Raw genomic sequence first — 24,789 nt, 5'->3', positions numbered from 1 at the left:
TTTCCCCCTCAAGGTAACCCATCTTTTTCCTTTCTTTTCCCCCTCCTGATTTAGGATTTTAGTTATTTTAATCTGTTGTAGAAACACCACCACAACCTCACTTAACATTCAGCTTTCTGGTGTGTTACAGGTAGAATGAAGAAATGAGTGTAACCTTCCACTGCCTCTTGAAAACAAGCAGCAGCCAAGGTAAGAGAAAAAGCTTTTGCTTCAGCTGTGCATAATGTAAATTGCTCACATTTTACAAACGGTGACCCGAGTTGTAAGCACTGAAAACAGTGTTAACACTTTGGAAGGCAGCAACCCCAATCACAGTTCTGGGCATGTCCAAATAGCACCAAGTTAAATTAAATCCTGTGTTTGAAGTATTTCCTACTCGAGAGTACAGGTCAATGATGCTCTATGAAAGGAGTTTCCTAAGTCTTTTATGAACTACAAAGAAAATGACCCTCTTTTCTTTGAAATAGGCCTTTTCTATTTTGAAACTGTGGGAGAAGTCTACTCACAGATGCACACAGCAATAGCTTGCTAACTTCAGAGAGGGAGAGGTCATTGACCAGTGGGATAACTCAAAAAACAACACCTCCCAGGAGTCAAGGCAAACCAGGTATCTTTAGCTCATTTACCCAATCACCAAAAATAAACACGATGAGTAACAGAACAGAGAATACTTTAGGAAGACTTAAGGTAAAGGGAAAAAAGTGCAGAAGCAGTTTCAGTAGCTGAGAAACTTATTTTCAACATTTTAAGACTACAGGAAAAAGTATTCTAGGTAATCAACACCTCAAACATCTCTTTAAGTAGGTCTAAATAACAATGTGAATATTACAGTAATCGTCATACTGTAGTTATGACAACTTGTTATAGTTTTACTTTTCTGTAGCTTTTAGAAAACTATTATGGCTTATAATATGTATATTAACATATTAAAAAAACATGCAATTCACAAAGGCAAACTAAAACTGCATTTTCAGCATCAATCACTTCCATTATGAGAGCAAGAACGGAACACCACAAAGCCCTATAAAGAAATCTGATCAGCCACTTTCAGATGTGGGCTTCACGACCCTCAGGGTTCCCCCTTCCAGCTCAGGATATTCCTGACTGTACACACTCTTTACAAACAATAACTTACCTGCTAGAGAAGGGATGCTGCCCAACGAGGTCTCCGTTTTGAAGATGATAGTCACTGAAGAAGTCTGGACTCACTGCTCCATCGGGTGCTATTAGGCCATCTATAAAAACAAGGAAGACATGGAAACTGTAAGAAGGAGCACAATTTCAAGGCAACTGGGCAGCATGCTCTGTGCTGGCTCGTCTCAGAAATCTGTTAGCAACATGGAATGTTTCTGGGAGGAATGTCAAGCAACAATAATACTGAAAGAGAGCGACTTCAGCTACAACAGAAAATGCACCAGGACTCCACAACTAGCCTACTGCCCTACAAAACAGCTGTACCTAAGGAAAATTCTCTTACCTCTTCATCTTATGGTCTGGAGAGACTATATCAAGAACCATACTGTCTGCCCCATCAATGAAAGTGAGCACAGAGGAAAAAGTAATGAGAAGGGTCAAACACAGGTCTACAGTAACGGCATAAAAGCAGAAGAGCAACAAAGGTTTTAATTCATCAAGACTCTGCCTCTCACCACAGTATCTTTTAAAATTGGTTAAAGTAAGCAAACAAGAAGCAACAACAGGAATGCAGCTTCAAAATCAATTTTTTCCCCACATCTCCTATTTCAGTGTCTTCTTGCTATTTATTTCCTAAAAGAGTGGTCTTATTACATGATGTACAAGAACACATACTACTCTTTTCTTTTGCTTCCTTCATGTTAAAAGCATCAGCATACGAAGATGTAAACATCTGTAAGGCCAGTAGTACTCCTTAAAGGCTTTACAGTCTCAGGGGCTGACATCTTCCCTCCGTTACATCAGCGTAAATCCAGAGCATCTTTGAAGTGAAGTCAGTGAACTGACCCCAGCTGAATGAGAGCCCAGCTTAACTCTTTCCTGTTCCCATCCCCAAAACTCACTCCTTGTTAATGTTAAGGGCACAGTTATTACTTGGTAATATTAAGCTCTCACTAGGTAAAACAATGTAATTAAAACAGAGCCTATCTTGCCTTGTTTCCATTATTGTATGAAAATGAGCCGAGCTTTATAGAGCAGAAAGCAGCCCAGTAAGAACCAGGCAGAAACAGGTACGTTCTGATGGACAATTTAATAGTTTACCAGAGGAGAGAGATTCCTAATGACTAGGAAGTTACAAATGCCATTCCACTTTAAAGAAAGAGAGATAAGACCCAGGGAATCACAGGCCACTTAGCTTAACCTCTGCGGTTTCAAATCTACTAAAACTGCCTGTGCAGGAAGCAGTGGAAAGTTACTTACAGACACAGGGGCTTAAAGATGACGACTCAGGCATTCAAACAAATCTCCCTGTGCTTTATGAATTCACCTGATGTTTTTTGAAGATAATATAGTGACAAATGATGAAAGGAATAGAATTGACACATCTAGATTTCCAGCAGACCTTTGATGAGGTGCTACGGAGATTCATTTAGAAGATAATACCTCATGGGAAAGTGACCAAATACAATGCAACAGATTGTAAATGAGAAATGCTAGCCATGATCAGACTACATTTTAGCAGCAGAAGATAGCTGCAAATGGCTATATTCTAATTGTATACATGTGCATACAGTATGTGAAAGGGTATTACTTGACAAGCAAATATTCTGGCACAGATCTGTATTACTGTCTTTCAGCATGTGCAGATAGACACGAATGCTCTGTGATAGGACCAAAGAAAAGGGAGGAAAGCTGAAATGACTGTTATTAACATGTGCCAAGGTTTCCTATCTGTGTATTTTACACATCAGCATTTTTGCACTTGGAGCATTTCACAGGAAAAACAATCAAACTAAGTGACTGTTTGAAATGGGTGAGGTTAAAACTTAATGAGTTTATCTGCTTTCAAATATCTCCATTTCTTTCTATCAATAAAACAAGCATTATATTTTCACTCTGAGACCAGAGTTACCACTGCTTAAAATGTCTTCACTCAAGAGCGCTAAGACTCAAGCCATAGCGCTCAGAGTTATGGCTCCCATGAATTCAAATGAAAACGGAAGCACATGGATACCATCAGCAGCATATAATGTGATTACAGTTAAGGGACCATCTGTTGTTATGTACATTTCAACACAAATTAGGGTTAAGTACCTTCAAAGCAACGGAGACACCGAACTCAAAGGTAACTCCAGAGATTCTACCAAGTTTTTGAGGTGGGGTTAGATCACTTTTCAAGAGATATTTGATGCATCATTCCAATAGAAACTCACCTTGTCAACAGCAAACTAATATTGTTACAGCTGCAGACAGATATGTACTGTGTGCGACCTATCAGCACAGGTCACCAAAATACAAACACGTCACTTTTGACTCCACAGAAACTACTATTTTTTCCTCATTTCTGACCCCCCAACGCTCTGTCCTTCACAAACCCAAATGCCTACTCCAAGTGGTACAACAGTCTGTAGCCTTTTTAGAGAAAAGTTATGTCCCTTCTGGCCACATCTCAAAAGTATAAATCTGGCAGAGTTTAGAAGCACACCATTACTGGCACTCGCTGGAAGGAACCTGAGAAGGGAATCTGCATTTTGAATATATTCCCTTAGTCTTATACTTTCTAAAACAAAAGCATTTTTCAAACATCTGCAGAACATATCACTGGAAATCTGCCCCTCCTTACTGGTCAAGTAGCAATTCCAACACAAAGATCTTTGTTCAGATAACGTTAAGCGTGTAGCATAAATGGTTAAAAACCAGAAAACTCATTGCTAACCATGACACTCCATTTCTAGCTCATACTGTTTGGAAAAGAAGTGGCCCTGTGAAATGAGCAAAGGATTGCTGCTTGTAAAGCAGACACCACAACAGGCCCACTGTCACATCTCTAACTCAGGAAGCCTGAAAAAGACTTGATGTAATTAGAGAACCTGGTACCATACTACGCATGGCTTACACGGCTCATCTTGAAGGTCCAGTACAGTGAAATAAAGCTGTAGGATTCAAAAAGGAAAAAAAAACTTACCACTACAGAGTCAAGTTGCTACAGCTGACATACGTAACCACAGAGATGAATAAGAATCCTTAAATTCTGATATATTTTGAGAATAATATTTGAAATGCTACTGAGATACTGCATATTTCTTTTCTCACAGTAACTACAAATAAAACCACTGAAATCTGTAAGCTTTATTTTTCTTACTAATATTCCTGCAAATTCATCCAGAGTCAGAGTTTTGTGACTCATACTTCATAGCAAAGGACTGGACACTGGTATGGAAAATTCAAAAGCCACACGCACATACGCAGCTATGCAGGAGTTTGAAAAGGAAATAAAACCACAAGCTTGAGAGCACAAGCCAACCCCTAGTTGTTAAAGGTTCTGAAGACATTTGGGCAAGTTATTTCATATGTAGCTGTCTGCAGGGTGATACTGTACCTGGAAGGGTTGGCAAGAGCAACCCCTGGAGAGAAGATACTGGACTAGATACATCAGTGGCTCAATCCAGTATGCCTACTTCTATTTTCTTACTACAACATCTTTACAGAGAGAAAGGGCAAATTCTACGAGATCCCCCAGAGCTACGCCAGGATGCACTATTAGTGGGAGTAAGCTACTATTACTCCTCTTATTTCTTCTAAAGGAGTAACCTTCAATATGAAAAAGTCGATTGAAAAATTGAAATTGAGTCTTCTGCAGATTATCAAGTAATGAAACTTTTTTCATACAATGATCTCAAAAAAAACCCAACAGAATTTACATTAGAAATTCATGTGTCTTTATATATATATGACAGCATTATTAGACAATGATTCACAGAATGATTGCTTCTGCTCAGAAACATACACATCTGATGTGGCTCAATTGAAGTCTTGCATCAAGTTCTGCAAAAAAAGTTCCATTACAGAACTAAAACAAGACAGAACAAAATGCAGCATCAAATCCCATAGTCATACTGCTCTGTGAATTTAACAGCAATGAGAAAAGGTTTGTGTTTGGTTAAGCAAACAAGCTATCAATGTAAGAGAGAGCTGTGAGGGAACACAGCTGGGCCTTCATTTAGATCACTAATCATGCTCTCCCAGCTGAGGCAGACCTGTTCACATTTCTAAGGACCTGCCACACTTTGTACTCCACGTGCATGTAAAAACAGCACTCAATTCTTCATTAACACCTCAGCAAGGACAAACAAATCCCCAGCAAATAGGCATCAGCGCTGCTCCCACTGACACACAGAGACAGCTGTACCACTGGTCTGAGCATTCGTCCTACAGCAACAGGCCAGATCCTGGTTTCAAGTACAGAGATAGCTATCCCAGCTCTGAATACTAATGCATGCTGCTTACCTGCATTGTAGTAGAGATCAGGTCTTTCCAGAATATCTCCTTCGTGGATGTAGGGCTCAATAGGATCATCCCCATACAGATACTGCTCACTGTCATCCATCTGCCGACTCTCCACCATCTCCAGCCACTGAGAGTTGTGCCATCGAAATTTCTCACTCTGAATTTTTTTCGCCCATTCCTCATCATATTCCTGTTAGTAAAAAAAAATAAAACTAAAAATGACCACACAAGAGGTTATGATGAAGAATAGACAAAGACCTGTTTGGTTTAACAGGAAATAGCAGAGGAATTTAACAGCAGCAAAAGATTCAAGTTTCAGCACTCAGTGACTTAAATCTTTTAAGTGTGTAGAATACTTTGAGCTAAAAAGGCAATGATTTTCCAAACACTGGGCCTCATTCTGGTTTTGTACGTGCAGCAGCAGTACAATCTCCCCTTCACAGTTTGTAACTCTGCACTGTCCAGAAAGTTCTCCTGCTTTGAGCAAGGGAGTTTCATCATCGTGGTCTCCTCACCTGGAGTGTCAAGAAGAGCCTATTACTGCCAATTTTCAGAGGGACTGCAGGAATTAAACACTAACACTGTCCAAATACTCTGTTTGATCTCATTAGACAAGCATTCATTACAGAATCATAGAATGGATTGGGTTGGAAGGGACCTTTAAGATCATGTAGTTCCAACCCTCCCGCTAGGCAGGGACACCTCTCTCTAGACCAGGTTGCTCACAGCCCCATCCAGCCTGGCCTTGAATGTTGCCAGAGAGGGGGAAACCCATAACCTCTGTGGGCAATCTGTTCCAATTACTCAAAAAGAACAAAAAATGCCGTGATAAAACCAGTTAAAAGTCTTTGTTTCACGAGCACCAGAAAATCAGAATTTAATTCTCAGCTTCCTGTCAAACTTCAAGATAGATTGCTACTTTTAATACTGAACACCCACAAAATTGGCACACAACATTCATGAATAGGTTATTGGAAAAGCAAAGAAAACTGAAGCCAGAGAAGAACTTCTGCAGAACGCTGAGGGAAACAGGATATAGGTATAGGCTACTATGGAAACAAAAGGTAGTCATGAAATTTCAGGCTGGAATACAGCCTAACTGCACTCTCTGATGATGTGATATTCAATATAAAGGAATATCAGAAGGAAAAGATATAGCAGGCAGTGCAATCAGCTGTTTAGAAGGCTCCTCTAAGCAGACCAGACTGTCTGGGCTGTTGATTACCACTGAGCAATCACAGACCTTGTAATACTCAAATTTTCAATACTGCTGGAAAAATAGGACAACTAATATGTTCATGTGTGCCTATAGTTAAAGTTGCAGGTGGTATCAATTTAAGATTCACAGATAAGGCACAGTGGCTATTACCTCTTTTAATCAAAGAATTGTGACTGAGAATTCATAACCAATAAAGTGTTTCTATTTGTGGGAAGCAGCATCCTTGTGATGCAGATCTCAGCACATCCCCCTCACTGCCTTCTAACTTAACTCCAAAAGAGACAGAAAATGAAAATCATTTCTTACCTCAAGATAGTTAACATATGCTCTAGACAGACTTCCCTCGGAGATCTAGCTGGAGCACTTTAAGGTTTTTAAAATCCATTTTACTTAGCCCAGAAGGGAAGATTGTTCATACAGTTAACAACAACGTCTTGGCCACAGAAGTGGTAATTTCTTAAACTGCTCCAGCTAGACATGCAAAAGTAGATCTGTCTACAACCTGAGGTCAAAAAATAGCAGTGAAGACAGAGTAAGTTGGCTTAGTAACTCAGGTTAAACTTCTAAAACCCCTGCGGACTGAATTTGAGCTTTTAAACTTACTTAATAGTCAGGATACCTTGTCTTCACTGCTGCTGACCTGACATGGCTACCACACTGCCTATCTAGCCTTTGCCTTTCCCACCCTTCTGCCTGCTGGTAACACAAAAACCAGCTGGTTCAGCCCCTCTGGCAGAGTATTCCCCAACACTGTTAACCAGCCTATCTCAAGGCTCCAAGATTCCACAGGGAATCACGTTTCATTGTACAACCACAAACAATTATGCTATAGCAGTGGGTTTTAAAATCATTTTACTTAGAGGAACAACAACTTTGTTTCTCCTGGCTTACAGCAGGAGGTGAGCTCCTTTCTGATGGGACATCCACACACACCGCAAGTCGGGGGCCTCATCAGTCTGTGGTATCATTCTTTATTTCTCAGAATCCACCTCTGATCAGCAGCAGTAACATGATCTTTTTAATTCCCCTCTGCACCACCCTGGCACTCAAGCAGTTCTGTTCAACACCTGCTCTCATGCACAGAACAAGCATCACCTGTGGGATCTATAGAGGTTCCCAGTCCCTGCTAGCCTCCAGCAAAATTCCAAGTTCCTGTCAACCGTACAGTAATGCAGTATCCTTAGGGAGGAAAACAAACCAACCAACCTCACACCTCACACCATTAGGAAAAAGAACACCTCGTGCTGTTTCTGCTTCTTGATATTTCCCCCCCACACACTTGGGCTCTCAATTAAACGGAAATCCTGGAGTGTTCCCTGGGAAAGGAAGGCTCAGCATCAACATCTATAAAATGACCCAGAAAAAAAAAAATGAAAGCAGGAGTTTCAATGCCACCCGACAAGCATCTTGGAAACATCTACTTTGCTGCATCTGCCAGAGCTAAAACGTGGACTATTATATCAGCCCCCAGCAGCTGTGAATTACTTACAAGCTTTAGAGAAACACCTTGTAACTGCCAGAGATCACACTGTAGTCTTAGCAAAACTATTCCCAGAAATCACAATTGCAAAGAGGTGGAAGAAAGAAACAAATTTAACAAACTGCAAATTAGATTAATCCATGGGAAAGCCAAATTCCTTTCACATTACCTTGTTTACTTCTAAAAGTTCCCAAAAGCAGAAAGGCCAAGAGCCGAATCTCTACTTCACATTTACCATCAGTGCACTTTGAAAACAGGTCAACCTCCCAGAAATTAAAAAACAAAGGAATCCCATTTAGCCAATACCACTGTCCCATTCCACACTGCTGTTCAAATCAGTTAACACCTCTCAGATTGTTTAATTATTTTTATTTTGACAGCAAAAGATGGAATACTCCTATGCATTCTACATTTCTCTTCTTACATTACGAGGCTTCAAACCTGCAGGTATTTCCCCTCAATCATCCATAAACTTTTGGAAAGCACGATGAGCAACTGACTGGCAAATTAGTGGTTAAGAGAATGGACATAGTTTCACATTACTTACAGATCCCAAGCTACCAGTTCAAACAGTCTAGTTTTTGGGTCTGTAACCTGCACTTCTCTGTGAATGACCAACACGAACAAAGAGATGGCCATGCCAGAATAAGATCAATGATGAGCTGTATCAAGGGTTTCATCCTGGCAGCAATCCTAGAAAAGGATGATTTGCAGCAATCTCGAATGATTTACATAACCTCAACACAAAAAAGTTCATTTAAGTACTGCATGATCAAGGATATGTCTGTAAATTTTCCACAGAAATGTGCAGAAACACCACTGGGTAAATGATTAATGGAATAACATCAGAATGGAAGAAAAGCTGTAAATGCAGGACTACGGCCAAAAGGCACAAAGAAACCAAATTAAAGAAATTTAGGACAAAACAATTCCCTAAAACACAGTAAGGCTTCCAGTAATTATATTTTCAGCTATTAAAAGCGCCGTCTTGAAACTAAGGAATGCCTGCAAAAATTAAACCAGAAAACTAAACATTATGGAGACAAACACAGCTTTGTCCCCTCCAGTGCTTTTGAACACCACTCCACCAGAAAAGCGGCGGATGGAATGTGCCCATTCTCCACCCCTCACCCCAAATACAGCACGGGCAGTAACATAAACGGAGGAATCCTGAAGGTTGATTTTATTCTCTTTGGAGCTCCCTGACATCACTGTTTTTAACATTCGGTTTCCATAAATCCAGAAGTGACACGGAAGATGTATGGTTTGACTCTGCAAGGAATGTGCCATCCTTTTTGAAGTTCTGCTTCCAACTTTGTTTACTACTGAACCATTGAAATATTATGAAGCGTTAACTGGCCTATTATCAGAGCGTGTCTGTTCCCTATCAGGGGTCCCTTTTGTCACTGGCTTCCGTCACACCTTGTATCTGATTAACACACTATAGGATAACATAGAGCTACACAGATCTGCTTTGTGTTCTCTCACAGCTGATGAAAAACAGATTTTCCTTTTCACTTTAATGTGGTTGCCCTTTAATTGGGTCTGTAATAGGGTTCATTTGATGCGATTCCTCATACTGAACTAAAACTGCTATACAGTAAGTTGAATGTTCATTACGTTTAAGGCCATAGTCAGTAAAGTGATATGTTACATTCTTCATTATTTAAACATTCCTAAAACAGAGTTTACAAGAAAGGTTAAATTAACCTTTTTTTTTTATTATTTAAGGAAAGATTTATCTTGTCTAGCTAACCAAAATTCAGGCAGGTAATTTAAACTCACCTCTATAAAGCAAGGATAGAAACAGATGGTATGGATCCCCTTCTGTGGGTGTCTATGATGCCTACTTTAGGCTAAGTAGTACCAGAGGGCAATTCATTAACAGGTCAAAAAACCCCTATAACTTCTGCTGGCACAGCTCATGGCTACTTCTCAGCAAGTGGGCTCATCACTAAATATATGCTGATAGCAGACCAGTAAAAACCTACAAAATGAAATTAATGGCAAAGTAGCAAAAAGAAGAAACGTTCATGTCCCCTACGTTTAGGTGTCTACATTAAAAACACACTTCACACAGGATTCCTATACTGTCAATAACTGAAGAGTTAAGTCTCTTTTCCTTGAAGAAATCAGAGGTGTCTCATTGACCAACTGTTATGTAAGTAAAAGAGACCACTGGTTTGGCTCACCTTCTTAGTTTTTCAATCCCAAAGAGCAAGCACCAATGCTAGAAGGAAATCTGTATGGGCAGGTTTATGTAAGACGAAAGAATTAGAACCCACGTGCCCTGACACTCCCTGTAGTGTGGATATTTTTCTAGTCCACGTGGAGTCTTTCTGATGGATGCTCTTTGCCACAAAAAGCTACCCGCACCAAAGTGGACTGATGTCAAATTTTATAATGCAGAAGTTGAACAATGAAAATACAAGTCAGCACTATGGCCAACAGTCCCACACCCTACTTGCTCTACTGCCCCCCTCTCTGCCTTCAGGATTGTTAGAAGATAACAGAAGTACGACAGCATGGAAATAAGGAGCCTTGACAAATAAAGGTAGAAACTCTTTTCCTGGAGCGAGTACAGCGCTCATGGAAGGAGGACACCAGGCTGGAGTCAAAGGTTATCTGTTTTCAGAATACGGTGCCTATTCAAATAAAGCCCATGCCAAATCCCTGTGGTCTGCTCTTCCTTGATTTTCAGAGAGCTGGTCAACGTCTTGAACAGCTGGCCCCAAATCCCTGAGGATTCACAGCACATTCCTGCCTCTTATGTGAACTCCTAGCATTCACAACATGGAGAACTTGGGTCACAGCATTCGGCTAATAGACAAAGATGCAAGCAATTCATTAACACAGCTTTCCATCTGAGAAACATTGCTCAGCTTTCATTACAAGTATTTGGGGAAAAACAATGAGAGCTGGAAAAAAAATAACCAAAACATCACACCTTAAAAATACCTTAAACATATTGCCCTTACATCACAGTGCTGCAGCTATATCTTTGTTTTTTACTTCTGCACAAAGGACAATAATTCACTCTACATTATAAGGGAAATAAGATGGTACAGTGAGCCTAGATTCAAAGCTGTAAAAAAATACTGAACAGGAAATCTGTCTGAAAACTGAAGAGTGGGAAAGCTCATTAGACCAAAGTCTGAAGATCTGATTATGGTTAAATATCCTTTGAAAATCTAAAAAATCATTTAATAGCAATAAGGGAAAGCAAAGAACAGAAGACAAGGAAGCTGAGCCATTAATAATTTCATCAGCTCTTGATAATACTGTCTGAAGTGAACAAAGTAAAACCTTCTTGAGTAAACTGACATTTATTTCACAAGCATCAGGAACAGATGTCCAGGACCAGAGGAAAGGCAAACTTCATTTGCTTGAGAATCCCACTGCTGATTCCAGGCTTTCAGCTGAGCCATACAACCTGTCCAGCCTTAGGTGTACAACTACACTCAGCTAACTGCTTGGTGTTGAGACTCAGCACATGACACAAAACCAAAGCTTTTCTAAATTATCAACACAGACTTTTTTTTTTTGACAAAAGCTGTATCTCGCTTCTACCAGCGAAAAGCCAAGACTTCCCAGAACATACTATGCTAAAGCAACACATCTGTTTCGCTTCATCAATGGCAGAGTCCAGCCAAACTGCATTAAACAAATCATCACTAGTGTAATATTTCCATAATTTCTGTGACAATTACTTTACTATAGAAAGCACATCTCCCCTAAGGCTTATAAGGCATCTGATTTTCTACAGTGTTATTTCAATCACACTACATAGAGCTTATTGATGAGTGAAAGCAGCGTTTGCCTCCCTGAGAAGAAATTACTATCAAATCTCTCTTCTCCATCATTTACTTTCTGAATTCCATTATCAGAAGAACTAACCCTGTCAGCATGTATGGAACAAGACTGCAAACTTAAGTTTCTCTTGTTGTGGATTCAGCACTGATAAGAAATTTCAACAATCCTAGAGACTATGTCTGTTCAGACACTTCAGAAGGCACTGGCAGTGTAAGAACACCACACAGTTGAACACCTCAGCGTTCATAGGCTACTTTACCATATAATAGAAGCTACATTACAGAATGCCTTTCAAGACCTGAGGCTTTTGAGAACTTACTGATTCACATATTCTTCATTTGCCATCTAGGATGAGTTGCCTTTAGAGCCTGTGACTTTTTGGTACTGGAAAATGGAGTGCTCCCAGCCCATAACATAGCCAAGGAAGCAGTCAAATAGTGGTACTGTCTTCCAGAAAATAGCGTGTTGATGTGCTTCCTTTGCCCTACACATGCACAGTGTTAGCTATGGCTTATGCAATTTGTAACACAAAAACCAGATGATAAAGCTGAAAAGACCTTTACAGAAAGGTAGTTTTCCTAATATGCCACAAAGTAATCCTCGTAACTCTGCTACAAAGTAATCTACTATCGCATGAAACATCCAGTACTGGAGTACTTGATATCTTCTCCTCCATCCCCAGTATCAGCAGAACCAGATTGTTTTCTCTTTTTATTCTTCCTCAAGGCCTGTATGAAGCCTGCTTCTCACAAGTTCAGAGATGCTCTTCCCATTTATTACCATAGCACTCCTCAGTTTTTCCTCATGCAGCAGCATGAAGATTACCCTTCCCAGGAAGAAAGGAAAAAAAGCCGAGAAGATTTTACTCTGAAGTTCATGTTGGATGTGAAGCTGTGTCTTAATGTACTTATTCTTCTGGATTCCATGACATAAAGGTTGCTGAATAATACTACTAACACAGTAGTATCTATTTGACTGAAAAATTAGTCCCATATTGCACAGCCTCCCTTAACAAACATAACAGCCCCTAAGACACCTGGAAACTGCACTCGCCCTAAGGAGGGGAAAGAAAAAAAAAAAAGGTGTTTGAAACATTGATAAATGTCCAGCTTCATCCAATGGATAAACTCTTTCTACCATTTCCCCTGGAGAGGTCTCTGGAAGTGACTGATCCTGGTAATACCGCTCAGAAATAAGTACTAATGCATCTTAGTTGAAATCTTGCTTTTAATGAACGTTAACTGCTACTGATAAGTGAGGCACAATTGTCATCCTATATCTTTATGAAGTAAAGCAGAGAGACAAAAAGAATTCCAATACAGAAAGTGTTGTCATTTTACTTCTTACTTCAGAAGATTATTAAACCTTACAGAGAACAAGCTGCAATATGCATAATTCCACAGAGGAAGAAACGAAGTAGCTGATAGCAAAAGCATTAACGTAGTCCAATATTTTGATATTACTCTTGACTCACAGTCAAGTTCTCTTTGTAAGATTTAATTTCACAGCAGCTGCTCTACATACAAAAGGTGTATATCCTATATAATTCTAGAAGACTACAAAATGCCAGAATTTCTTCTTGTCAACAGAAGTTAACTGGATTAAACGATCCAGGGCTTTTAACAGTGAAATGCAACTTTTACATGAAATCTACATCACTAAGGTAAAAGCATTGTGAAGAATGCCACAGGAAATGTGAAAGCTTCTAGAGACAGAGATACTTAGAAGTAGACTACATTTACTACATATGTTATAAGAGTCAATAAAGCAACAGTGCTTTAATTCTAAGTTCAATATTCTTCTTTTCCTCTCAAGTTAACAGTTTAAAATAAAACAGCTGCCCCAAAAGTTTCTACCGATCAATGGATAATTAGACAAACTAAGCCATGAAGCTGAAATGAAACCTATCGTAGAGTTGAGACAATATTAAAAAGTTCACTATTATACTGCCTGCTCCCCCAGCAGAAAACAGCCAGCTTTAGAACTGCCTCCCATGTTTTCTTTTTGAAAAAAAAAAATACTGGCATCAGGCATTGTAGTAAAAGCTGAATAAAAGCTGCTGGGTAACAGGAGCCATTTGTTTGGAGAACTACGACATTCTGAAAGCTTGACATGCTTATGCACTGTGATTAATTTTATTTTTATTTAGGTTAGAAAAAGCATTCCTTGAAAGCGTTCACAGTGTATTGTTAACTGTTATGAATGTTCAAAGTATATATGTGCTTTCTGGAAGTTTACTTCACCACCTTGGATAATTATTATTACCCTGTGTAACTTCAGCTTTTACTTACGTGACTGCACATGGAAAATGTATTCAGTTTGTAAGTATGAACAAATTGCTATCCAGTTATTATTTCAAAGTTATGTCACGGAAAGATGCTCTTGAAGGACAGATGAGAAAAATCAGACCTACCGCTATAATGTCCAGAGTGTTGTCACAAACTTTGCGTATCTCAGCATTTTTATCATGCATCAGGTCTATAAGATATGCTGGAGCCTCTGGAAAGAAACAGTTAAGGATAAAAGCTAGGGTTTCTTTGCACAGCCCTATCTTCCTCCAGTTGCAAACTTCTTTAAGAACCACAGTGAGGAATTTTCTATCACATGTGAATCACCCCCGAAGCAAACCAAATCTGAGTCTGTACTATTCATCTTGCACTCCATTCTACATTTTTCCTTCAGCTGAAATAAACAATTTACAAAGACCTCTGAAACCAAGAGATTTATGGGCCAAATATCAGCAATAGCAAATTAACAACAGTAATTCTGTATGTTTGATCATTAAAAAGATACGAGTTTCTTTGATAATGACATCTCTGGTGGCTTGGTGGAAGACCATCTGATAAAAAACATAGATGATCTGGCAGACAAACTCATCATCTTCCTGCTGAGCTGTGAGGGAGAAAAGAAAATACATAATTTAAGATCTCACATTTAGATGCTCTTGATGCTTAGAAAAAGCCCAGCTCTTACACTGTCAGCTAGACAGTTCAGTGGTATGCATGAAAATCCAACCCCTGACAGTAAAATAGAAGAGTGTTTCCTTCCCTGTTGCAATCAAGTAGAAAGATCAGATTGCAGCACCAACTGTGAAGGTATAAAAACCTCAAATCTATTAAACCACTAGTTCAGTATTTATCAGTATTAGAGTAATCGCTTCTCCTTCCATATACAAAAACCACAGCCTTATCTTGCAAGAGAACGAGAACAGAGCATTTGGTTACAACACAGCTATAGCAGCTAAATGTCTATAAAAGACAAGGCAAAATACCATTTAAAAGCTCAATGAGGGCAGGAATGATTCCAGATTTGGCCAGCAGAGCAGCACAAGAGTCATCCATAGAAACAGTTCCAATCATTATCACCACTTCTAAAACAAGGTCATCTTCTGCAGAACCTGGAAGTCAGAAGACACAAAGCATTGCCTCTTAGAAATTCTTAATCTTTTACCAGTTGTATTTTTATTTGTAGGTGCATTTCTGCTTTTCAGTGCTGCTTTTCCTCAAACCACCACAAGTTAGAAGTAGACAGACTCTACTCTGAAAGGACAGTCTGTAAGTACTCTTTGAGACACACCGCTTTGAAAGACTAACCGACCTTTGTACAGACCTGGTTTCAGCTTATCCTTGAGGTATGGAACGAGTTTGTACTCTTTCAGCACAAGCTCCCAATCCAGATCTGGTAGGGTCAAGTTTGCAAGCGTTCCCAGGCATTCAATCACAAATTCTTCCTCTTCATCATTTGATATTTGAGCTGCCAAATCACCAACATAATCCTAACAAAAACACATCAGAAGGATAACAAGCATTAGGAACAAACAATCTGGGGTTCTGAAGGACTCACAACCCGGTCAAATCAAAACGAGTTCTCAAATGCTAAAAGAGACTCTTCCCCTGAAACTAAGGCTAATATATGGCTGTTTCATTTGCAGTTCAAAAATGACTTAAGTATTTCAGATTCTTCCTCTCAGTCTTTCACACTTAAGGGATATGAATCATTTATTCACATGTTCCAGAAGAAGCTACTACTGTGTACACTAACAAAGTTTCAGAAAGCTTTAGGAGCATAAAAGAATGAAGAAAGTGAATACCATACTTTGTTAGTGACAGCAGTGAAGTCACCTTCCTTAAAGATTTTGAAAAATGGCTACAAGGTTTTCAAGTACAGGAGAGTCAAGAATTTTACTTACTAATTCCATACTGTTTTCACACAATTTAATATTAAATTCTTACTTCAATTGTACATTTTATTTACATATTTAGGATGTTATGTCGTTCGCTCTCCCCCCCTCCATTTTCATTTCAGCATCTAGAATATCAACACAAACCAATTAGCCTATATAACAAACCTATTAACCTAGCTATAAAAGCAAAGATACAGATACAGGATAACATAATTGTTATTATGTTTTTTACATATTTTATATATATATATATACACACACACACACACACTATACACACTAGCAGAAGTTTGTTCTACTTGTTGTTCGTTTTGGAACAGGGTTTTATTGGATACAGCTTAAGATCTGTTCATTTTCTCTATAGTGAGGGATCCTCCTAAAATAAAATATAAATACTCACCAACCCATGACACCTGTAAAGGAAAACTACAGCAGCCAAGCTTTTCCAGCAGGAAGAATCAGAGATCACATTAGGCAACAGACAGTACTTACAATAAACAGATTTTTAGTAGGCCCATCGTGTTGTGAAATATTCCTGATCATCTTCATTAACAATGGGTCCTTAAATTTCAACGCTCTTTTCATGAGCATTTTCAAACCATTTCCTGAAAAGAAAAACACTCAGCAAACCCTTTAAATTCAAGTGAGAAATATACTGGCCCAAAGGAAAAGAACAGCAAAAAAAACCAACTTTAAAATTCAAAAGGAAGAAATGAAGAATCTGGATAGGAATTATTTCTACTCGCAAGCTGAAGAGATAGAACTGCTCTGCACAAGTTCTATAGCTTCTCTAAAACAACAAACAATATGTACTGGTGAGACATCTGACTTTCTGTCAGAAAAATAACTAAGTGCTTCAGGTGTGCTCAGTCACTTCTTCAGATCAAGAGAGGTTCTAGATCTGAATCATTATCCTATTGTGAGTGGAGCACAGCTGTTGGTACCAGGTCAGGAATCACTCTCTCCACCCTAAAATACACCATCACTTTTACAAGACTATCTAATAGACACATAATATGGGAATATACATATAGACATACAGATCTGATAGCACAGGGCAAGCTGCACTGTTACAGTCACATTTCCAAAAGATCACCTTGCCTGTAACTGTTACTGGCTTGAATTCTGTTTTTCCATCTTTAATTTAAATTGGATCTCCTTTATCCTTCTTTTACAGAGATCTCTCTTTTATGCGGAGAACTTTAAAGTGCTGTTCATAAAAATCAATTGATTGCATTTTCCCCTTTTAAAGTCTAGAAATGTATTACAGTTGTCCATAGTGAAAATCCTGGGCACAAATGAAAATTAGAGCTACTAAATAGCAGTGTGCCACTCAAAGCTGCTACAATGCAAACAGTGGAACTTAAAGAGCAATTTAGAGAGCTACTGAACAAAATGCAGACATCCATACCACTGAACAATATACTAGAATGCCAGAGATGCTCAACTAGAAAAAAAAAGAATGGAAAGATGCAATTAAACATCACTGTGCTATTAATTTCATACTGGTAGGTGAAACCCCAGTTAGCTGAAGTGGGTTTTAGGTATCAGGCTGAACAAAAGCTTGATCTCTTCCTACAACCATAGTTTCCTAAAGTAACGTCACCTGTGTATTTTATAGAACTGTATGAGAGATGTGGGCACGAGTGGCTACTCAGTGACAGTGCCATCCAGACCAACACTGAGGAGGATATAGTCATATATTTGCAATCTCACCCTAAGCAGGTGCATGTATTTATTTTTAAATACACACATATATAAACGTATATACAGAAATAAGTATGAGTTGTTTATATTATCAGAATCTTGTCATCCCCCCCAAAACAGTAAAATCTCAGTATGTTCACCTTCACAGATAAGTTGCACATTTCTTTTGTTAGCAGCAAGGTTAATACAGAAAGAAATAAGCTCCAGGTCAACTCTCTCATCAGGACACTCAAAGAGCATTTTCATCAGCTGCCAAGAAACACAAACACGATTAAGTCATTAATTTTTCCAAAGCAAAGAGCACTGTTATGTCAACTGTCATATTTAAGAATTCAGCATTTCCATAGGCACAGTAAAGATACAGAAGCCAAATGCATGGGATGTCTGGTTCTGTTGTCTGGGGATAACAGTTCATAGAGTGCCAAAGGTGGCAGTCACTCATCACCCTGTAAGTTATTTTATGGCTACCACTGAGTTCTTTAGTTTTCTGATGTTTAAACTTGTGAGTGAATAATTTGTTTATTTTAACATTCAGGTAGATAAGATACAAAATAGAAGTTAATTCTCCAGAAAATGAGGATACCACCCGGATGTTTAATAAAATCATGGATTCTGTAAACAGACTGAGTAATTGCAGAATAATCTACTGCTATTTTGCTTTCAGATTATTCTGCCTGTAGGAAATTTACCCGTGTTGTATCTGCAGCAACACACTGCACCTCTGCAGCTTTCATTGCTATAGCAGAACACTGCTGTATACCAAAAACCTCTCATTAGCAATCATGGTTTTGTTGGGTTTTTTTTTTTTTTTTGTAATAGCAGGCAACAACCTGAGTTGATGTAAATAGATAATCACCTACAACCCTGTTCAGATTGAAATTCCCAGATTCCTCAGGCAAATAACCTTTACATTACCATTACATACACATCTGGTGCCTGTATTGCCCATTACATCTCAGGCTATCTCATCTCATTCTGTTCCCTAAGAATGTTTTTTTGAAATGGCACACTGAATACATGAGCATGACTCAAATACATCTGTTTCCCTTCTTTGTTTCCAGTTGAAGCAGACAAGTTGCACTGCTTCCCCACCACGGGGCTGCAGGACATCCCCCTACTTGCTGCTAAAGCCTGCTCTGCTATAAGACATGGCAAGTTTGCAATGCACAGCAGTGTGATGACAACACTGAGATTACTGCAAGTAGAAACAACTGAACCTAAAGATAAGTGGGACAGAAAATACATTATATTGAGCTCAGCTTATCTCAAATAGGCACGGGAAGGAAAAAGCTGCAAGTAAACATTAGGTATCTGCATGCTTGCCCCCTGGTGGCAATACGGTTTGTAATACATTAAAGAAAGTGAGTAAATAACTCATTTAAAGGGGAAAAAATATAAAATTGGGAACAACGGGATTGCAGGAATTTCACTTCGAAGTATTTTAATGCAGCACATCATAGGTTTATCTCTTACCAGATAGCATGCTGTCATCCCAAACGGACCCCAAACAAAGCCACACATATTTATGTTTCAACAATTACTAATCTCTTTTTTCCTGGGACTTTCATGTACTGATTTAAAAGCCATCAATGATTTCTTCCTCCATCTCTTAAAAGAAGTTGACTCAGATTTCCCCAGGTTCTTTTAAGAACTTATAAACCTCCACTTTATTAAATTTGTAAGCCTGACAGTCACACAAGAGTGAATTAACCAGAGAAGAAAGTTGCCACTTAACAAGTGGAACATGAGTATTCCAAAACCACCCCCTGCGACTATTCTGTTACAAAACCTTTAAAAAGAGATTTTTTAAAACCCTTCGAGTAATTTGAAGGGAAACATTCTCATTACGCACACAATACAAAATCTGTGGAAATTAGATGTTTAACAAGAAGGAATTATACTGTTAATTACTGAGCTACTTCTCCATAAAGAGGAAAAATATATCCAGTTTCAATTAAAGTCGTTCAAATTTTAAAATAATAGTTTAGTACGAGCTCCATGTTTCCCATTATGTCTTCATTTAATTTGATTGCTTCTTGTGCCACTTCAAAAGGAGGAGTAATTGCTGCCAAATAGGAAATATTAAAATTAAATTTGTTCTGCTTTTACTATGTCCATTGTCATCTTTTACTGATTTAACAGGAAGGCAGTAAAAAGACTGCAGCATGTGCAATGAAGAGGCAGTAGTGTTCAATCAGACAAGTCCCATATTGAGTATCAGATACCACAGACCAGGACTGAAATCACTGTGTCTAGACTCTCTGGCACCTGCCTTCACTTATTTACCAGTGACCAGAGGCCAACCCCCACAGCTCTCTGCTCACATACACCTCTGTCCAACCCCCTCCCCGAGCCCAGCTCAAACATCTTTGAATGATTATGCCAGAACTGCATGCCTCAGGAATCTTTTCTGACCGGCTACTCCCTAACTCTGCTGTTTGAAGTGATGCTCTGGTTTCTGAACTTCAGCAGATAATGGCGGACAGGAGCAAAGGGTGCTGTCAAGAGAGGACGTTTACCAGCATTAAGCTGAAAAGAAGCTTATAGATCAAAGAGGGGCCAAACAGGACAACCGTGGTGGAAAACATGTGGGTAGCTGCAGAGAACCTTGCGCACCGCTCTGCGGTACAATATTAAATATCACCATGACATCACTGCCTAACCATGCCCTTTGATTGGCCAGGTTATTACCAATAAATGCTTTTATAAGCATCTGGATGGCATTTGCACCTATTTAAACAAAACACGCATTGCTGAGGTCTAAACAAGAATGAACTGTTAATACTCACTTTTAACTGTTACTAGAATAGCACCCACTAACTCCTACAATCTGCGTGGATGTTTGCTTGGGACAGCACACGCAAACCCGTCAGGCACTCACATGTACAGAACAACAACAGGGGATGGATTTCCCAATTGCTTTCCACAACAGCTACACATTTGATACTGAGTATTTGCCAGTTTGGACGTGCACCTTTCCTCAAAAGGAAACAAACCCACAGAAGGGCACGCACTGTTACTAAGAAGATAATTCAGTTTTCCAGCATAGAATCAGATGACAGGGAGCTTTTTAAAAGATTGTTTTCTTCTCTTGATGCCATACTGATTTCCCCTTGTTTCTAGTGCTTGTTTTTGTTAATATTTGTCCTAATTTTTAGCTTTCACCAGCAAAACTTGTGACTGTCCAGCTGGTCCTTTTTGAACAGTCTGCAGATGTGATCTGTGTGTAATTACACCAAGCACTAAAGAATCAACAGCAACAGAAATCTTTCAAATTTTGTAGCTTTATCCAAAGTCTAATGAAGTCTGTGAGCTCATTCCCTGTTCCACCATTCCCTGTTCTTTACGTTCGGAAGTGGGGATTTAAGGTGCAGGACGAGGTTTTCTGCAAGCATGAAATAAGCAAACATTGAAACACAGCATGTGAATTCAGAAAAAAAAATAAAAACAGGTCCCTCATATCATGCAGATGTCATAGCAAAGTTGCTTCTTGGGCAGAAAAAGAAATCAGGATGATGCTTGCAAGAGGATTTGGTAACACACACCAGCTATTCCCACCAGTTCTCCCTTTTCTCCAAAATCCTCCTCTATTTGGAAAAATATCACCATTCTTGTTGTGAAATGACCAGAAACATCCTGAAAATTTGCCATGTTAACTTCCTATTCTAAATGCACTTGATGTTAAAAACATGTTTGATAGGAAAAAAGATTCTGTGGTGCAATTCTGCAAAGGCTACCAGAGAGCTTTCTACATTTACATAAGTCAAGCTTTCTCAGCTCCAAGCCTCACCAGGACTGGGAAGGAGTTTGGCAAGAAAGGATTCAGTGTTTGTTTAAAAACAACAACCAAATACACCATAACCCAACACCAAAAGAAACACACACACACAAAAAAACCCAAAAACATGAAATTATGCCTGTGTGGGGGGAGGGAATATTGCTAAAGACAAAGAGTTATGAAAAAAAACTCTAATCTGACAGATAAGTGAAGAGCCCTCTACAGCTTTTTGTACATTTGCAGTTGGAAAGGAATTGTTGTGTGGCAACGTAACATTGCTTGGCAGCTTTCCAGTTCATATCCTGTAACACTGAAGACGCTGAAATTTTGATACCCAATGGGATCAGAAAAGAATGCCTTCTGAAAAAGTAAAGGAAATACTTTCCATGAGGTTCCCTATGGATCTACTGTGCACAACTTCTCATTTCTTTCAAGCATTTTCAATCTTCCCTAGAAATTCATCAGGTCGTATGTATTGTTTACTAAGTAATCAGTGTAGCTCTATAGTCAGCAGTACTGACAAATAACGTGTCACCTATCTGTTTTCTGAGGACCATCAAAACACAGCATGAATAGTCAGACTGCCCAACGAGTGGGATGCTCACTACTGACTCAGCAGCATCCTGCCTGTTCCCATTCTCACCTGTGGGTGTCAGTGTGAGCTCTGCTATCAGTGAGGAAAAGATACGCACGTGGACAGACACATCTTGCCACCTCATCATATATGGATGTACATACCTGTGGGATACAGTCTGTATATGCAAACATCGACTTGAAACGATCATCCATGCTTATGTGATATAGAATACACATAGCTACTTGCTTGTAGTTTTCATTTGCTAAAAGGAAAAAAAATCCAAATGAAAAAGGTTTGTGTTTTAGGTATCGCTAACATTTAAAAGAGGAAAAAAATGAAAAGCACAATGATCCTAGTTAAGGGAAAGAGCATTTAAAATAAGAATTAATTCAACATTAGTGAAAGAGTCCTAACTGACATGTCAGAATGAACAACATATTTGTGTGACGAGGGAATTAAGGCAATGCCAACTCTTCCCAGCACCTCAAAACATTTCCTTAGTTCCACTTTTGAAGGAATACATTTTCTGAAAGAAACACTTGATAATGATGGGCCATCCAGAGAAAGCCTCCATCAGATTCCAGGCAGGAAATTAAATACTAAGTATAACACTGATTTAGCTGTGGATATTCCTGTTGAAACAACAAGGTTGCTTCAAAGCGAAATACCAAGGAATGCAATGTCAGAGAAAGAAGAACTACTCCTCTAGAAAGTGTTATAGAAGGAATCCAGTGCCTTTCAAGTAAATCACACACTGATTGCCTTACTGCCTTAAACTGTGGGTATGTTTTGTGTTCCATACATTTAAGAGAAAACAGCAGATTTGCACATTAGTACTCCCCAAGCAAAGGTTCTAAAGAAAAAACATAGCAACTAACACAAGAAGGTAGTGAACTATTCAACACCAGGATTCTATCAAAACAGCTTAGACAAACCTAAGAATGCTTGTTAAGAACAAGGCTGATGCGTTTGATCCTGACTCTGCTGAAAGTTGGACGGAGCACTCTCTTGAGCTCTCCTCTAGCCCCACTTTAGCAGGACACTGGCTATCTACGGGATAACACACTCAACTGAATATTTATACTGGTTAGGCCAGTTTGCAATCAAGTCTTCAACTCAGAATTATTTCACAGTTCTGATGCAGCTGACCAGAAATACCTTACCTCCTATCTTAGCTTCAGCTAAGTTAGAACATCTCCCTAATGTTTTGGCAAAGCATCGAGATCTCAAACAGCAACCAACCCAGTTAATCATTTTCCTTCTCCATACATCCCTGGAAACCTCAATTTCCTTTAAGCAGCAATAACACGATGCCTTTATCTTGAGAATGCACGTTTGTGTCTTTTTAGAAAATTTAATTAGCAAGAAGAAAAAAACAATCACGAAACCCTTCTGGCAGTTGTTATACAACAGTGTTCTTTCCCATGCCAAATCTAAAAGCACAGCTGACTTTTCAGTCCCTCCCGGCATTTTACCTGCTTTGAAAAACACATCACCAAAACCTGACTTGTATCTCAACCTTCTATGCACTTAACATCTAGAGAAAACATAAAGGACCAACTTGGAAAGCTGCTGAGACTATGATCTAAAAGAAAAATGCAAATAATAAAAAGGCATACGAATACTGTTTGAAGCAATCAGAACAAAGTGTTTACTCTTCTGTACTTCTCTGGTGACTAGTCTCCCTTGTTCCCTTGTCTCCCTATTCATTTGTAGTGACACCATAAATCCAACAATTCCATGGAAAAGGAAACCCCACGCTTTACTATATGCACAGCTAAAGGCTTCTCATAAGCAAATGTAGAAATGTAAAGAGTAAATTACGCCCACGAATTTCATAGGAAAAAGCAAAGGAAAAATAGCTGTTTACACTGCTCTTAACACTTCTTCCCATGCCTCCATTTAAAACTCAAACATCAAGTTCCAAATTTAAGACTCAGATTACAATTGCACTTTGCTGGGTAATGCAGGAAACACTATGTGAACTAAAAGGCAAACTGGTAAAAATGTCAGAAAATTGGCTACCCAGAACAGTAACTTGGAAAACAGAGAGACACTGAGACAGGTTTTTAGCAGGTATGAACTGGCAAGGCAGTCAACAAGAATGTTTAACCTCTCTTTTTGATGGTACTTTTCCCCCACCTTATTTTTGCAGATCACATTTGTGCTAAGATAAAGCCTTACATACGGTAGCATCCATAGTTTAATTCCCAGTATTTGGTAACACCGGTAACTTGCTTTCAACTAAGACAGCTACTGTAACAGCCAAAGCCTTCCATGTTTTGGGGGAAGACACTCTTTACATCCTTCTCCCCCCTTTTTTCAGAAGTCCAGCACGTTGCACTATCATTTCTGATGCCCACAGAATATCCTTGGTATCAGTGACACCACTGCCTGTTTCTAGACTTCCAAAAATAATGAAAGAGACCTACACACTCACCTGAAGTGTGAAAAACACCTAAAACTTAAACCATTTTATCCGAACAAACTCACTCACCAGCACTTAAATCATTCTCCCAAAGGGTGTTCCATATGACAGATTTCATGACACAAAAAAGGCAAAGACAGTCATAATTTAAAAAAAGAAGAGTTGAATTTAAATTGTTTCTTG

The 24,789-nt window shown here is 39.0% G+C and overlaps 1 protein-coding gene and 1 long non-coding RNA gene across 7 annotated transcripts in view; one reads left to right on the top strand and one right to left on the bottom strand.

Moving 5' to 3' along the window:
• KIFAP3 (kinesin associated protein 3) overlaps positions 1 to 24,789 on the bottom strand; it is a 62,807-nt gene that overhangs the window by 16,308 nt on the left and 21,710 nt on the right. For 2 of the 3 annotated variants that reach the window (XR_005861934.2, XM_015290438.4), the window contains exons 11-19: positions 22,340 to 22,440; positions 17,964 to 18,072; positions 16,609 to 16,721; positions 15,531 to 15,708; positions 15,205 to 15,330; positions 14,727 to 14,825; positions 14,347 to 14,432; positions 5,422 to 5,611; positions 1,136 to 1,235 (exon numbers count right to left, since the gene is read on the bottom strand). Coding sequence is in view for 2 of the 3 variants with exons in the window: in XM_015290438.4 (XP_015145924.1) it covers positions 1,136 to 1,235; positions 5,422 to 5,611; positions 14,347 to 14,432; positions 14,727 to 14,825; positions 15,205 to 15,330; positions 15,531 to 15,708; positions 16,609 to 16,721; positions 17,964 to 18,072; positions 22,340 to 22,440 (1,102 nt within the window). In the remaining variant the exon portion in view is untranslated. The remainder of the gene's footprint in view (positions 1 to 1,135; positions 1,236 to 5,421; positions 5,612 to 14,346; positions 14,433 to 14,726; positions 14,826 to 15,204; positions 15,331 to 15,530; positions 15,709 to 16,608; positions 16,722 to 17,963; positions 18,073 to 22,339; positions 22,441 to 24,789) is intronic. The other variant, XM_015290439.4, reaches the window with a different exon arrangement.
• The window catches only part of LOC124417073, a 47,519-nt gene that overhangs the window by 18,890 nt on the left and 3,840 nt on the right, over positions 1 to 24,789 (top strand). For 2 of the 4 annotated variants that reach the window (XR_006930815.1, XR_006930816.1), the window contains one exon: positions 131 to 10,794. This is a non-coding gene — a long non-coding RNA (uncharacterized LOC124417073). Of the gene's footprint in view, positions 1 to 130; positions 10,795 to 15,404; positions 15,488 to 24,789 lie in introns of those variants that run through there. The other 2 variants (XR_006930818.1, XR_006930817.1) reach the window with 2 other exon arrangements.

The sequence above is a fragment of the Gallus gallus genome, chromosome 8 (genome assembly GCF_016699485.2).
Source record: "Gallus gallus isolate bGalGal1 chromosome 8, bGalGal1.mat.broiler.GRCg7b, whole genome shotgun sequence".
Classification (NCBI taxonomy): Eukaryota; Metazoa; Chordata; class Aves; order Galliformes; family Phasianidae; genus Gallus; species Gallus gallus.
Note: the sequence above shows the minus strand (reverse complement) of the source record. Positions and strands in the feature narration are given on the sequence as shown.